The following is a 16,222-nucleotide window of genomic DNA, read 5'->3' as shown; positions in this document are numbered from 1 at the left end:
TGGATTGGGAGAAGATCTTCACTAGCCATACAACCGACAAGGGTCTCATATCTAAAATATACCTGGAACTCAAAAAATTAAATCTCCCAACAACAAATCCTCAAAGAAATAACTGCCCGATTAATAAGTGGGCTAAAGACTTAAAGAGAAACTTCTCTGAAGAGGAAAGAAGGATAGCCAATAGACACATGAAGAAATATTCAACCTCCTTAGCCATAAAAGAAATGCAAATCAAAACAACATTGAGATACTACCTCACCCCAGTTAGAAGGGCTATAATCAAGAACTCTAATAACAACAGATGCTGGAGGGGATGTGAACAGAAGGGAACCCTACTGCATTGTTGGTGGGAGTGTAAACTTGTTCAACCACTTTGGAAAGCAGTATGGAGGTTCTTCAAAAGACTCCACATAGAGCTCCCCTATGACCCAGCAATCCCACTTCTGGGCATTTACCCAAATGATCACAAACAAGACCATACTAAAGCTATCAAGTTGGCTCATTTTATCAAAGGGGAAGACAATATGGTGTTTCTGTCACATAGGAGGCGCTTATGGAAGCAGCTAGCTCTTTCAAGGCAGGCACTGGAATTCATCTCTCACTGGATAACTTCTCAGTCTTGGGAGGCTGAGAGTGGGTGATCCTTTCTGTGATCAGCAAGCTTGTCAGTATTAGTTTCTCCCCTTGATGATGATTCTGAATGTCAGAATGGAAGTGACCCAGAGTGACTTTTAGTCAAATGGAAGGAGGGTTGTCAGTCTCTAGAGTTTCATCCCTTACATTTCCCTTCCTTGAGAATGTGAATATTTGAAGCACAGGCTTCTACACTTTGAAGCACAGGCTTCTGCCTTATTGGACTGAGTTGTATGTGTAAGAGGTGATTTAGTTTCTTTCATGTTACTTTTCCACAACAAAAGCCAACTCCATATTGATTGAAAAATACAGCTCCAGCCAGTAGACATTGTTGAAGAGTAAGACAAAAATGTACTACTTGCTTCTGTGTCTGCCTCGAACCTATATATATATATAATATATATATATATATATATATATTTGTTTTTAAAGCTAGATCTAGGGGTGGGGTGGGGTCAAGGGAAAAGGGGCAGATAAAAGAAGAGGAGAAGGGGGACAGGAAATGCAGACAAAAATCCCATATATGTCCTATAAAATTAAGAAGAGTAAGTGAAGGTAGAGGGATGACAATGTTGAAAGGGGTGACATTGATCAACATACATTGTATATAGTTATAAACTGCTTTTAAATGGCAACTCCTTTGTCAACTTTCTTAAAGATAATAAAGTATTTCTAAAACTAGATGTAGTAACACTAATATTAAGCGTGTACCACAGGTGAGAAATTGTGCCTTATTTGACTAACGGTCTCACAGATGACAAAGCAGAGGCCCAGGATGTAAGTCACTGCCAGTTGTTGGTAGAAGATCTATAGAATTCAATTCTATGTGTATTTTCTTCCAAACCTTGCTGATACCTCGCTTTTGCAAAGGATAACATTTCATATAACATATGAAAATAAAAAGACACTGATTTCTCACCCATATCACATACATTTACCTTTGGAAAGAGTAACACATTGCCTTTTTCCCTATCCATGCTTCTCTAGGAATTATCCTATCTGGTGAAAATAAAAGCATATCCATTTCTTAGTGACACTTAGGGTTAGGGTTCGCAGGAATTCCAGAAACAGTCTAAAATTCATGAGCATTGTATTTTCTCAAATGAACTGAGAACATATGGAACTGTGTGCATTGAAGATAAAACACTTAAAGTCAGCTACATGAAAGACGTTTTAATTTTTTTGTCTAAGGTCATTTGTATTTTCCCCCAATTCTAAGTGTGTAAATCTGGCATTTGATTGTTTTTTCATCCCCTACATAAAGTGGGGAGGGTATATTCTGGACAACCCTCTGGCTCTGGCTCCATCCTATCACTAAAGACCTGAGTCATCAACTCCCAATGCTTTGAGATTCTATATCACAGCAGGGTTTGCCTACTTCTTCCAAGGAATGTGAGACTGGATCAATTTAATGATCCCCAAATGGCTTTATAAATCAGTAGGGAAACTTACAGACTAGGAAAATTCTCCCAGCCTTCCCTTCCACTTGGGTTCACTGGTAATAAATTGGATGAAGTTAGAAGGCTTTTCTGCTCACCTGGATTTGGAGAGAAGCAGGTGAATGCTTTCTTTTTCCTGGGCCCCCATAAATCAATTTTAGACTCAAAGGCAGAAAACTTAGAAAAGGGAAAATGAACCTTTCTTGCTTTTGTACTCCAAGAGTTGACTGTGGGTAGTTAGGCTATTTGCTAATGTGCGGTTATTTTCTCATTACTAATTTTTGTATTGCTGCAACTTACTGTTCAAGGTTACCTCTTTACATTCTTGCTGTCACCTAAAAGACAGGCAAAGGGCCTTACTCATGTAACTGTAACCCCTCTGTACAGTATCTTTACAATAAAAATATATATACAAAACAAAGATAGGCAAAAGGAAGGATTATCTTATGTGTAAAAGAATGCCTTTGGCTAAGTGACTATGGATACTATGCCTTGTGGTACTAAATTAATAAAGGCTATTCCTCTATTCTCTCTCTAGGGAAGGAACTATCAAACCTGGTGATAGACTGCTCAGTGTGGATGGAATTCGACTTCTTGGAACCACACATGCTGAAGCCATGAGTATTCTTAAACAATGTGGACAAGAAGCAACGCTGCTGATAGAATATGATGTCTCCGTGATGGGTATGTCAGAGTCTTAAGAGTGTGACCTCTTCCATACTAGGTCCTGTCACTGGCCCAATGAACCAGCATGGATTAAGCATGTGTTTTTCTGCTTCCTGTAGCACACAGAATTCCACCCATGCTCTATCATCTTACCTTGTTTGAGTTTAGGAACAAAAGGAATGGTACTTTTTGGTGGTGTAAGAGCCTCAAGTCAATAGGTTCCATCATGACGTCATGTTCTGTCTGTGTCTCACCAAGTAATCACGTTTCTCTATGGATCATCATTTGGCAGTTAAATACCTTTCCCCCACTAGAACACAGAAATAGCATTACTAACTTAAGGATTATGAGTTCTTCTTTTACTACCTAAAGACTGTAGAAGTGGGATATTCCTTTCCTTCTCGTATCTTCACAGAATAAAGCCAGCTTCATAGAATTAACAGAAACGAACATTTATTTCATCATCAGACTTAAGGAAGGAAAGGAAATATGTAACACCACTGATTAAAATCAAAACACATGCAGTATTCTTTCTTTAAAAATTGGCTTTAATAGTAAATCTATTCCTATACGTACAATACAATGGAAAGATGTTCTCTTGGTTTCCCGAGTTGCTTGAAATTTGAAATTTAAGATGGCATGACAGGTGGTATGATATCAGATTAATATGAAAAGTTCCCAAATGAGTATTCCCTTTGCTTACTTTTCTTTTTTCCTTCTTCCCTCCTTTCTTTTCTTTCTGTACTTATGTGGCAGTTGGATTAATTTCAATAGATGATTTGGTTCTGTTTTGAACTCTACTCATTTTCCACTGTTGATTTGGACTATATAACTTGATTTCCTTGGCATCTCAAATGGAGACTACCAATGCCTACTTAATGTACCCTTTTTTTGGCAGTACTGAAGTATGAACTCAAGACCTTCTGCTTGCTAGGTAGGGGCTCTACCACTAAGCTATACCTTCACTGCCCCCCACCTTTTTTTCTTTTTTTGCAGGTCCTGGAGCTCAAACTCTGGGCATGGGTGCTGTGCCTGAGTTCCTTTTTGCTCAACACTAGTACTCTTAACACTTTGAGCCACAGTCCCACTCCCAGCCTTTCCTGTAATTAATTGGAGATAAGAGTCTCAGAAGCTTTCCTGCCCAAGCTGGCTTCAAACCATGATACTCAGATCTCAGCCTCCTGAGTAGCCAGGATTACAAGTGTGAGCTACTGGCATCTGGCTCCTTTGACCCTTTTTAAATGCACTAGTCATTTTTGAGATAGGATCTCACTCTCTGCCTGGACCACCTCTGCTATTTTATTCTTCCTGTCAATCTGGGATGAGAGGCTTGATTTGTCTAGAACCATGATCTTCTATATTTTAGCTTCTCACATTGCTAGGATTACAGCATGAGTCACCAGTGTCCATCGCAAAGCCTAGTTTAAAAAGCAATTACAAAGGGAACATAGGATTGTACAACAAAAATATAGTGAAATTGATGAGACAAGTGGATCATTAAAATTAAAAAATCAAACAGATTGTTGACAGGTGTAACTTTTCAGTGTAAAACATTTATTGAGCTAAGTAACACACACTAGGAATACAGATGTACAGAAAACAAAACAGCCTTACTCTAGGAGGATTGCAATCAATAAGAAAGGTAGTAGACAAGAATATTACCAAACAAATTAACACTCAAGTGTGATCATCACTATAAAGCACACGCAGAGTTCTGGTTGTCTTATTTTCTAAAAAGTAAATAGATTAATTTCCTTAGGCAATTTTGACAATGATTCTGAATTATGTTTCAGAAATGGATATCCAGGTCAATACTTGAGTCTTTGATGAAATAATATGCAATTATTTCAAGAATATTTTTCTGAACATCAGTGTTGGGTCAATATTAGAGAGTCAAGAGGTGTAGAAGATTGTACCAAATTTGAACTGACTTTTTTTTTACATGTTTGTTTCCATTTTTTTTATTTAATTTTATTTGTGAACATACTGTACAGAGGGGTCACAATTACATGGGCAGGATAATGTGTACATTTCTTACCAAGCATTGCATCCTCCTCCTTTGTTTACCCTTCACATCCCTTCCCAGCCTCCCCCCTCCCCCCCAATCCCAATCCTTCTCCTCCCCCCCCTTCCCCCCGCCCCGCACCAACGTTGTAAAGCTTAACTTTCCCTATAATTAAAAAGTCACAATTCTCTAATAGTTCTTTATTCTAAAATATTCTTCCTTTGAAAAAGCCCTAGAAAGCAGTCAGTCTTCTTGATAGCTGGATAAAATAAGACTCACTGTAGTATAATCTAAATGAATTTTCTTAATAAGAAAGAATCTACCATGATCCTAATAGATTTGAAACATAAGCAGCAAATTGTTGTAGCTGATAATAAAGATGAGAAGATAACTAAAATGTTGGGCACTGTTGTGCCCCAATGTCTAGTATACCATGCCAAATCTTTCAAATAGAGCATGGGCCCGTTCCAATCCACCTCCTCATTGTACCTAACGTATTTGGATTACTCAGTGTCTCTGGTTTTCTTTCCCTTTTAAAACAGAAAGAGCAGCCTGCAGTGATTTTTTTTTTTGGCCTTTTGAGAATACATTTTCCTTTGCTTTAATTATCTATGTGTGCTTCTAGTGTAACACCAGGTCCCACAGACCCTATGGGGGTACTAGCCAACTCATCTTATTTGCTTATTTCCAAAACACTTCGCGTGGAGCCTTCAGACACACAAAGGAATCACTTCATGATAAGTAATCAATCTGTTTGCTCATAGATTAGCTGTCCTTGTAACCAATCATCTTCAAGTAGGTTTGTGTAGAAAGTACCAAAACATCAATGTTTATACTGTAGATTCAAAGTGAAGTTATTCCATGATTGATATAATTTCATCCTATACTGCAGAGTAGCATCATAAAATGGTAAATCACAACATTGCTTAATCTACCTACAGTGCTTTTCTGAAACCTAAAAGTCTCTAGCTTTCCCTTTAACTATCACTTTTCTGCTCATCTTCAAACCTTTCCTTACATTAACTTGGATTATTCAAGCATGCACAACTAGAATACTGAGGAAAAAATTGACTTTTCTTTACACAGACTCTATGGTACTACATCTCTGCCAAATGATATATATATATATATTCCTTACACACAGGCATTCAATCCTGAGCAAACACAAAATTGTCATTTTCAAGAAATTATTTTTTAAAATAGATTTTATTATCTTTAAGTATTTGTACAAAGGAGTTGCCAGTCAACAAGGCATTTTATGAATAAAATGAATCTTGATCAATGTCACTCTTTTAGATTCTCCCCTATCCTTCCCAATACTACCCTTTCCCTCAATTTTCTAATTTTCAAGGATATTAAGAAATTGTTTATTCAGGATGGATCTGAAAGTTGTGAGTCTTCAAGAGATAATAAGTCCTTCTATAATTAAAAAATAGATATTTTCATTATCACATCACAGCTAATTATTATCTGGGTTTTCCATTTTCCATTTATAATATCAAGATCAATATGTGCAATTTATGCCAGTGAATTTTCATTCACTAGTCCCAGGAGCAAATTAACCTGTTTGTTTGGTTATATTTTTATTTTTTGTACTTTTTTATTGTAATAATGCTGTACAGAGGGGTTACAGTTACATGAGCAAGGTAATGAGTACATTTCCTATTGAGCATTGTTGCCTCCTCCTTTGTTTCCCCCCTACCATCCCTTCCTCCCCACTTCTACAACTATCCCTGCCCCCCACCGAGGTTGTAAAGTTCGTTTTCAACATAGTGTCTTGTACTATATTTTTATTTTTATTTTGGCTCTACTGAAGTTTGAACTCAGGGCTTCCCATTTGTCAGGCATGTGCTCTACCACTTGATCCACACTTCCAGCTCTTTTTTGCCTTGAACTCAGGACCAGAGTGCAGTCCCTGAGCCTCACTGTGCTCAAAGCTTACACTCCACCACTGGAGTCACAGCTCCACTTCCAGCTTTTTCTGAGTAGTTTATTGAATATATGAGTCACAGTCTTCCCTGCCGGGGCTGCCTTAAAACCATGATCCTCAGATCTCAGCCTCCTGAGTAGGATTACAGGCATGAGCCACAGGCATCTGACTCCAGACCTTTCTTTTTTTTTTTTGGGGGGGATGTCTGGTCGTGGGGCCTGAACTCTGGGCCTAGGCTCTGTCTCTCAGCTCTTCAGCTCAAGGCTAGCGCTCTACCACTTGAGCCACTGCGCCACTTCCGGCTTTTTTCTTTCTGCTTATGTGGTGCTGGGGAATCGAACCCAGGGCCTCATGCATGCAAGGCAAGCGCTCTACCACTGAGCCACCTTCCCAGCCCTGCTCCAGACCTTTTTTACTGAGTTATTTCTGAGGTAGAGTCTTGAGTTTTTGTAGTCTGCCTTGGACTCTGCAATCTTTCTACCTATGGTATCCCACAAGCTAGAATCACACTCTCTACCATTTTCAGCATATTAATTTAGGTGGAGTCTTGCTAACTTTTTATTTAGGCTGGCCTCGAACTTTGATCTTCCTAATCTCTCCTTCTCAAGTAGCTGAAACACTGCACCAGATTTCTCAAGAATTGATTTCTTATAAGTGATATTAAATAAACTGAAAGCTGGGTTTTTCTTGTAGACCACCAGCATAGCTTCCTCTTCTTCACAGAAGATATCATAAACAAGAGTCCAGAGTTGCCTACACAAGTCTATAATTTTTAAATGGAAGCAGTTTTTTTTTTAGAATTTTATTTTTCTTATATAAAAATGGCCAGAGAAGAAGACCAGTGGAGGCTGAGATATAAGGATCTCAGTTTAAAGCCAGCCCAGGCAAGGAAAGTGCATGAGACTCTTATCTCCAATTAACCCGCAAAAAGGCAGAAATGGAGTTGTGTCTCAAGCGGTAGAGTGCCAGCCTTGAGCAGAGAAAACTAAGAACTCAAGGCCGCAGTACAGGGGTGCACACACACGTGTGCACACACACACACACACACACACAAAGAATATAATCAACAATTATGGGAATGCCATTATGAAACTCTTTACCGTGTGAGGCCTAGCTGCATTCACTGATTGGGATCAGGTTGTTGGCAGAATGAAGTTCCTCAGAGTAGAAGTTCTCAGGCCTCCCATTTCCTTACTGGTTTCAGCCCATCTCTGTGCCTGGAGATCACCCATTTTCCTACTCACATACCCTTTTCCTCTCCACACCAGGAAAGAAGTCCCGAGTCCTTCCCATGCTTTATATTTCTCTGCTTTTCTCTACTACCCTCTTCCTTCTCTACCACTAGCTGCAGAAAATTCTCTACATTTAAAGACTTACCTGAATATATTAGGCCCATCACATAATCTCTCTTCTTTTAGAGCAACTGTGCCAGGATAGAATTCAATCATAGGAATGATATATCAACACTCTCATGGCATTTGGGGAAAGGATGTAAAATAGTAGGGTGTGAATTCAAACTCTGCCTACCATAAGGGTTCCCCACTAAAACCAAGAAGATATAAGAGTATAGTAGATAAGAAATATCAGCAGCTAGAAGTACTGGTGGTATTGAGGTTTGAACTCATGGTTTTACACTTGACAGACACTCTATGACATGAACCCAACCTCCTCCAGTTATTTTTGAGATAGAGTCTTGAAATATTTTTTTAGGTAAAAAGTGTTTTTTCACTGTAAATAGGACAACTGATGCTTGCCATCACACCTAGCTTTTTCAGTTAACATGAGATCTCAAGATTTTTTGCCTGGGTTGGCTTCAAAACGTATTTCCTATCTCTACTTCCTGATTATAAGTGTGACTCACTAGTACCCAACCACACAAATGCTTATGGATGATAAACCAGACTAATTCCAGCACCTAGCAAGGTACCTGGCACAAAATAAACTCTTGGTTATATCTTTTATCTCGCTGAATTATTAGACCAAAAAAGGTGATAAAGTATCTCAAAACTGTATATATTATGTATGTGATTCATCTAGAATAGGGAAAGTTGATAATTTTCTAGTTGTATTTCATTTCTGATTAACTGATAGTGGCCATCTGAAGCACTTGTTGAGGAAGGATTTGGAAGGTTGTAGGAAGCTCAGTGGACAAGATCGTTGCGATCACTTACACTCTCTAGTAACTAGAGTATCACTAGCCTTTTGATCTAGCTACTAGATCAGAAGGAATTCAACTTTAGAGGCCTTCTATCTGGTAAATTCTGAAAAATGAAATACTTTAACAGAATAAATAAAAATAAATGCATAAGCAAAATAACACTGCATCCTATCAACCAGGAGTTCATTCTAGAAGCTTAGTACTATAATAGGTACTAAGGAGACAAATACTACTAGAATAGGTAACAAAGACCAATAATTCAATACCTAAATTGTCTTAAAAGCCCAGTGGATTATAGTTTAAGTAGTATTCTTTGTGAAAGAATCAGAAAATCCTGACAAATCTTTTGGACCACGACTCCACACTTGTGACACATGACGACCAGTACTGCATCATCTCAGAGATCCTTTCAGCTCTACTCATTTTGTCTTTGAATTTAAAGATGGAGAATTTGTCATCACACTCTTTTTTAAATCATTGATGTATTAATCATAAACCTTGAAGAAAATAATGTTATAAATAAAAATATTTTAACATAACATTTGACTAGAATATCAACCGATTTGGAATGTATACAGCTAAGCCACTGTCTAAAAAGGAAACTTAATCAGGTCCTTGCTAATCACATCAAACCTAGCCACACTGCTGACAGTTACAAATTTCCCAAAGATTATTTCCCAGCATTCCCATGGCCAGCATGAAGGCCAGCATGCTGCTGTGAAGCTATTATCTGCAAAGATTGGCATTCTGAGATATTTAATAAATTAATGGAAATTTGGTTAAAGATTCCTCATTTTCAGACTGTAGATGATGCTTCTAAAATAAAAAGCCCTTTAACTTTAGCCTATTTTAGTAAGATGAAAAGCTGACAGCTGTGTTGGGGACAGTCTCTTTCGGTGTTTCTTTGCGGTCATTGGCATGTCTTTATTAGACTTAGAATGGCTTTTCATTTTGAGAGGAGCAGTTAAAAGGATTCCCACTGATCAGTTTAGGGGCAACTTTTGTAGACTGACACCAAAGAACTAATCAAGATTGCCTTTTTTATGGCATTGTATGTATTTCATACTTCTGTTTGTTAAATGAGCTTCAAACAATCTTTCTATGGGGAAAAAAATCACCGCTGTCTATATATCTTGTAGTTTGTAATAAGATACAACTTCCAAAAATACAGAAGACTTCAAGATTCCTTTCTTCTTTCCTCACAGAGTTTAGCTATCTTTGCCCAGAACCATTTACTTTAATGCCTAGCATATATTTTAGGATTCATTCTGATAGGCTAGTGAACATTAAAACGTAATGGTATCTGAGGAATAAGCTCTGCTACTTTTTGTCACTATGGCTTTAACATTAAAGATGGCTACCAGGCACCCCTGATGAATCAGTAAGAAGAGTGCGATTGCATATCATAATGCCCACCACAGCCTCCTGCCCTCATCCTGGAGGACGTGACACACACTTCATATCCTCAATTAGAATGATAGAAACAGACCTGAAACTGAGTTCTTAGCCCTCAGCCTAAAGCCCATACATATGGAAATATACATTCTTTACTTTTGTTTTGTATATTTGTGTTGAGGTCAGAAGCCAAATACCACTTCCTAGAGGGGGAAAAATACTAACTTCCCAGAGACCCTATCTTAACTTAGGTGTCCCCAGGGAGCTCTTAGTTTTCTTTCACAGTAATAATCACACTTAGAATACTAATTTATTGGAGCTCTAATCTACTGGCCTTCTTCTCTAAACTGTAAGGTGCACATTAAATATTTGTTGAAAGAATAATGCCGACAGCATAAAAGCAGTTTGTCTCCTGTGTTTTATCTAAATTGAGAGGCGATATTTACTCTTCCCTTGAGATCTCCAAAGACAAAAGTAGGAGATGCAATAAAGGCTTAAGTAAGCCATTTGTATTCATCTTTGAATATTCACATCTACTCTGTCTTGTTCTTCCTTTCCTTCTCCCTCCCTTCCCTGCCATTTCCTTTCTTTCTCTTAAAGAAATGTTTCCTTCAGCTGTGGATAGCACAGTCTGCCTGGCTTTCAGAATGCTCCATGAGAGGGTTTTCATTGACACCTCAGCCTACCTAACAGTTGGTTTCTCACCCAAGCCTCCATTAGCAACTTCCAGTCATTTAGAAATGTCCTAACTCCAAAATTTCACAGCAAATGTTGGCGTCAAGACTCAGTCTCTGAAGGACTGTGGAGATTCTGTAAAAGAGTTGACTGGTCTACAAGTCACAATTTCACTTCGCTCTAGTCCCTTGAAGACTAGAAATCCTGGGATTAGATTAGGAGGTGGCCTGTATCACTGTGTCCAGCAATACTATTTTACAAGACCTTTATTTTAACAAAGTTTGCAAATAGGAGTCTTTGCCATAGAAACCATTACTTAACCTTGTGACTTTTGGAGATGGCTGTTGTGGTATCTTTGAAGCTTAGAGTCCTGTAGATCGCCTGAGGATCCCTGCCTCTCTTCAATGCCAGCTTTTCCTGCTAACTAGAAGTGAAAAAATCTATCACATCATCTCTACTCAATGCATAGTCAAAGGTGAAAGCTATATGAGCCACGGAAAAGGGAGATTCTTTGTACATAGACACTGGTGGTTGTGGCTTCTGATAAGTATCAGACAATTGGACAAGCAGAATATACTTTCCATTTCTAGATTTCATTTTAGCACATCTAAGTTTGTGGTTCTCAAGAAGGTATTTAAAACAAAAAAATCCTATCTCCATTATTCAGAGAATAAAATGGAAGAGTTATCATTAAGTCACAGGAATTCATTCTGGTACTGAAGTAGCATTTCAGCACCTCATTTAAAATTCCTGTAGTCTTTGGCTGCACATATTGGTCCATCTAATTTATCGCTGTTCCCTCTGGCTTCCTTGAAGTTTTGCTGCAGCTTGCATCTGAGACACCTCACAGTAAGACAGATGCTATGGTGACTCTTAGATGTTTATATTTTGCAGAGATAAGTCCTCAATTCTCTTGAGTCCCTTATTAAGCCAGTTTTTTGCTGAACAGGACATTCTGCATTATGAGCCTTACTATCCAAACAAAGACCCAGTGAAGGGTTGGAGGCCTTCCCAGAATAATTCTCACACCAGGGAAGGCATACGGGGGAATCTAAGGTAGGCTTTAGATGGGTCAATCAAGCTAAAGAGTTCATGTGGAAGAAGAATTAAATATGCCACCTTGGAAAATGTAAAACATAATTTAGTGATTTGCATAGTTCCAGCATTCCCCATCTACATGCTTTCTGAATACCTTACCCACAATATGGCTTTGTTGATCATAGATGATCAACACAGCAGCAGTATAGATAATCTAAAAGTTCAGATAGGATAATATTAAAATCATTCACAACGCTTAAAGCTAAGTGAGTAGAATGACACGGGAAGATGTAATTAATGATATTCTAGCTGTCCAGCTCCCTCCTCCTTTCCCCTCTCCTTCTTTTCCCACCTTTTCTCTCTCCTCTCCCCTCTCTGCTCTAACTTTTCCTTGGGAATAACCAGACTGCATCTCACCTAGAAGTAAACACTAACTGAAAGTTCTTGGGGCATATACATATGTAATTTAAGTTTTGGGCTTAATAGCCTTTTCTCTAGTTTTCTCTGGCCAGGAAAAGAAGTAATTTTTCATACCAATTAGAAAACTGATTTAATGTCATAGATGTCATCAACATGTCCTGATAGTAACTGAAGAGGAAAGAACTAACCCTTATATTTATGCAGTTGGCATCTGCCTACTCTTGTGCCAGGCACCTTACACATTTTATGAGCTAAGATTTGTCACAATAGCACTTTGACACACATATATTATTTACCATTGTTTGGGGATTTTTGTTGTTGGTGGTGGTGGTGGTCATGGGGCTTGAACTCAGGGCCTAGGTGCTGTCCCTGTGCTTTTGCACTCAAGGCTAGCACTCTACCACTTTGAGCCACAGCACCACTTCTGCTTTTCTGGTAGTTAATTGGGGATAAGAGTCTCACAGACTTTCTTGCTCATGCTGGCTTCGAATCTGGATCCTCAGATTTCAGACTCCTGAGTAGCTGGGATTGTAGGTATGAGCCACCAGTGCCTCGCTTTCTGTTGTTTTATTTTCCAGATGAAATAAAATGTCTTAAAGAGGTTAAGTTAAATATCCAGGGTTGCATGAATTATTTAGTGTTAAACTAGTGTGACACCTACCCAGATTTTACAGAGATGATATTGGTCACTCAGAGGATGAGCGATGCCTGAAATAATGCAGATGCATGAAATAATGCATGTTTTAAGTATAGGTGAAAGTTTTCAAGGCAGCACAGGTGACAGAAGAGAACTTTTATTTCTTAATTAAGATCCAGTTAATATCCCTTCAAAACTCTTGCAGAATATTTAAAAAAATAAAAGTGGAATCTTATCATTTCAACTCTAATAGTTTTAAGCCTACATGCATTTTTGAGCACATCCCCGCCCCACTCTTCCACAAAAACACCCAGACCATCAAATATTTAAGACTAAATGCCTAAGAAAGTTCTGAGTAAGAGGGAAGAAAGTGAGACAATGCATTAATTATCTACTGGTGCTTAATCATTCAGGCATTTTTTATTGATTCAAAGTATGGTAAAGCCACTCAGACTGTGAGGGTGAGGCATAATTTTCCTGGAATCCTCCTACTGTGTTTTTTTTTATAACTCTTATCTCAACTATACCCAGAGACATCCTTACAGATTCAAAAACACTATTATCTGTGGCCCAGATTTCATAGTGAATCACAAGTATTAGAATCCAGCTTGCCTCAGAAGAGAGGGGAGGAATAGGTAGCTCAGAAAGAGGAACACAAGTACCCTATAGCTGGGCCCACATTTATCATTAAAACAGTTCTGTAATGATGACTTTAACACAGAACAGTCTCTTAGTTCTTGCTCTTTACCTTCCTTACCTCTGTGGACATGTACAACATTGTATGTTGTATTAGTCTATTTTGTTACTATTATACTATACCTGAGTTGGGCTCCTTATTAGAGAAACAAATTTAGTTTGCAGTATTAGAATCTATAAGTCCAAAGTCAGTCAACTCTATTAGGTTTGACCCCTGGTGGTGGAGAGGGGCAGGACTTAAAACCCCTCTTGACATTGTGTCAGGAGTGAATGTGGGAGCAAGTGATCCCTTTACCAGATTCAAGGATCAAGGTCACATTCCAAAGTTTTAAAGTATTTATCTAGTTAATGGCAGCATTTGGAATCAAATACAGGACTTCACATGTATTAGGAAAGTCTCACTGAGCCACAGCCCAGTCCCTGGATCTCACAAGAGCTCACCTCAGAAGACCAGTGTTGCCTCAGGATCACTCTCAATACCCCAAGGCCCACCCATCAAGCCCTCTGTCACTTTCCACATCCTTCATGTTACTACAGTGGCTCCAAGGTTTCAACACATGAGCTGTTAGGGTGGAAAATATACAAATTAACCATGTGTACTTGGGTTTGATAGGTTTGCATGTTCCCCAAGGAGCTAGTTGTATACTAATTTAGGAACTTTTCCACTTTCCAGTCTGCTTTCTATCTAAAACAACAGACAACTAAAGATGACCTAGTTCTCCATACAGGGGAAAATATGATAGTCAAACACACTTCTGAAAAGACTCTAAGCTCTCTGGAAATGGTGATCTATAAAGTTGCTAACATACTGCAATGATAAAATATGAATTATTTACTGTGGAATCGCTGAAAATGCAAGAAGACCTCTAGAATCTTACCAAACAGAATTATTTACTATAGAATCACTGTAAATTCAAGAAGACCTCTAGAATCTTACCAAACCTTTCTAATCATATACCACTTCCATCTGACCAAACCTGCAACCTAAAGCAGTCATGAAAATCTCTCACTGTAATTTGGAATCACCTACACCATATTTAGCATGTCTAGCATGTCTACCTCAGTCCCAGAGGCGAGCAAGAGAATGAAATGAACATAATGAATGAATGTAACTCACCAGACAGATACGGGACATATTAAGTAGCAAGCTTTAAGTATTCACTCATCATTTGAGTCTACTTTGACTTCTTTTGGCCTGACATTAACTTATCTGCTATTCCTAAAAGCTATAGGACAACTTTTATAATTGGTAAATTTATTTATTTTGTAACTAATAAGTGCTTATTTAATGAGAACCTTCTAGATTCAAGATGCTGGGCTTCAGGTTTTTATTTCTCTCTAGTGGTCACAGCAATCCAAGCTGAGGAGGCTCTCTTAAGTGCTTTTGCTCTGTTAATGGTCTGGGTATGCTCTTTTTCTTGCTTGTTGTTCAGATTTTGGTTGTTTTCAAATAGTGTGATCAAATTGTGTTCCTTTTTTAAAATCTAGTCATATATTTAGATGTACATTTGCCCAGTGTTGGTTCATTTTTTAGTATTAAATGCCCCCCTGGTAAAAGGTTAAAACACCCAAGGAGGGCAGTTACAAATATAGATGCTTTAAATATTTAAAAGTATGTTTTGGGCAACTACGCAGTAAACTGGCTTTTAGAATAGCTGAACAGCTGGTATTCTTTTCTTGTTGTTGTTTTGTTTTGTTTTGTTTTGGGGGGGGGTCCGGTCATGGGGCCTGAACTCTGGGCCAGGGCTCTGTCCCTCAGCTCTTCAGCTCAAAACTAGCACTCTACCACTTGAGCCACAGCGCCACTTCCGGTTTTTTTCTTTTTGCTTATGTGGTGCTGAGGAATTGAACCCAGGGCCTCAGACATGCAAGGCAAGCACTCTACCACTGAGCCACCTTCCCAGCCCCTAGTTTTGTTTTTTAAAAATAATTTTATTTATTAATTTTTTGTAATCTTTAAGTCATTGTATAAAATTGTGTAAGAGTGTTCCAATTCAATGTGTCAGAGTACAATGTACCCTGGTGAATGTCACCCATTTCATCATTATCCCCCAGCTAATCCCTCCCCTCAGGTTACTTGGTTTCATTTTCATAGATTGACATTGAATATTTTGGCTGTGTTTGCCCACCCTTTCTCTCTTCATTCATATTAATTTGTCTAAATTTCAATTTGGTCCTAAGAATCTAAGAAATTAAATGCCTTGTTATTTGTAAAGCTAGAGCAGAATCACACAACATGCCAGAAAATGCTTGCATGTTGCTATTGAGCAGTTAACTTTTCAGGATGACCTTGACTGTTCTTTCCATCTTAAGAAGTTAAGCTTCCTGAGCTGTAAGAATTCTTTTCAGGCTGGTACACACGTATTCCTACTGAAACAGTTTCTCTGTCTCAATAGAGCCTGATGGAGAATCATTCCATTTTCTGTGTAGATCACTTATCCAACAGAAAAGCCTAACAGTAACTATTTTTAGGTTGAGAGGGAATCAGAATTCCTAAAGAATGATGATATAAAACATGATCATTGGGTAG

At 38.3% G+C, this 16,222-nt stretch overlaps 1 protein-coding gene across 1 annotated transcript in view; it reads left to right on the top strand.

The window, feature by feature from the left end:
- Grip1 (glutamate receptor interacting protein 1) overlaps positions 1–16,222 on the top strand; it is a 169,088-nt gene that overhangs the window by 56,035 nt on the left and 96,831 nt on the right. Inside the window, exons 6-7 of the mRNA XM_013018571.1 lie at positions 1,292–1,349; positions 2,611–2,756. Of these exons, the coding sequence (XP_012874025.1) occupies positions 1,292–1,349; positions 2,611–2,756 (204 nt within the window). The remainder of the gene's footprint in view (positions 1–1,291; positions 1,350–2,610; positions 2,757–16,222) is intronic.

The sequence above is a fragment of the Dipodomys ordii genome, unplaced genomic scaffold (genome assembly GCF_000151885.1).
Source record: "Dipodomys ordii isolate 6190 unplaced genomic scaffold, Dord_2.0 Scaffold3, whole genome shotgun sequence".
In the NCBI taxonomy this organism is placed as follows: domain Eukaryota; kingdom Metazoa; phylum Chordata; class Mammalia; order Rodentia; family Heteromyidae; genus Dipodomys; species Dipodomys ordii.
The sequence above is the reverse complement of the archived record's forward strand: the minus strand, read 5'-3'. Positions and strand labels throughout refer to the sequence as shown.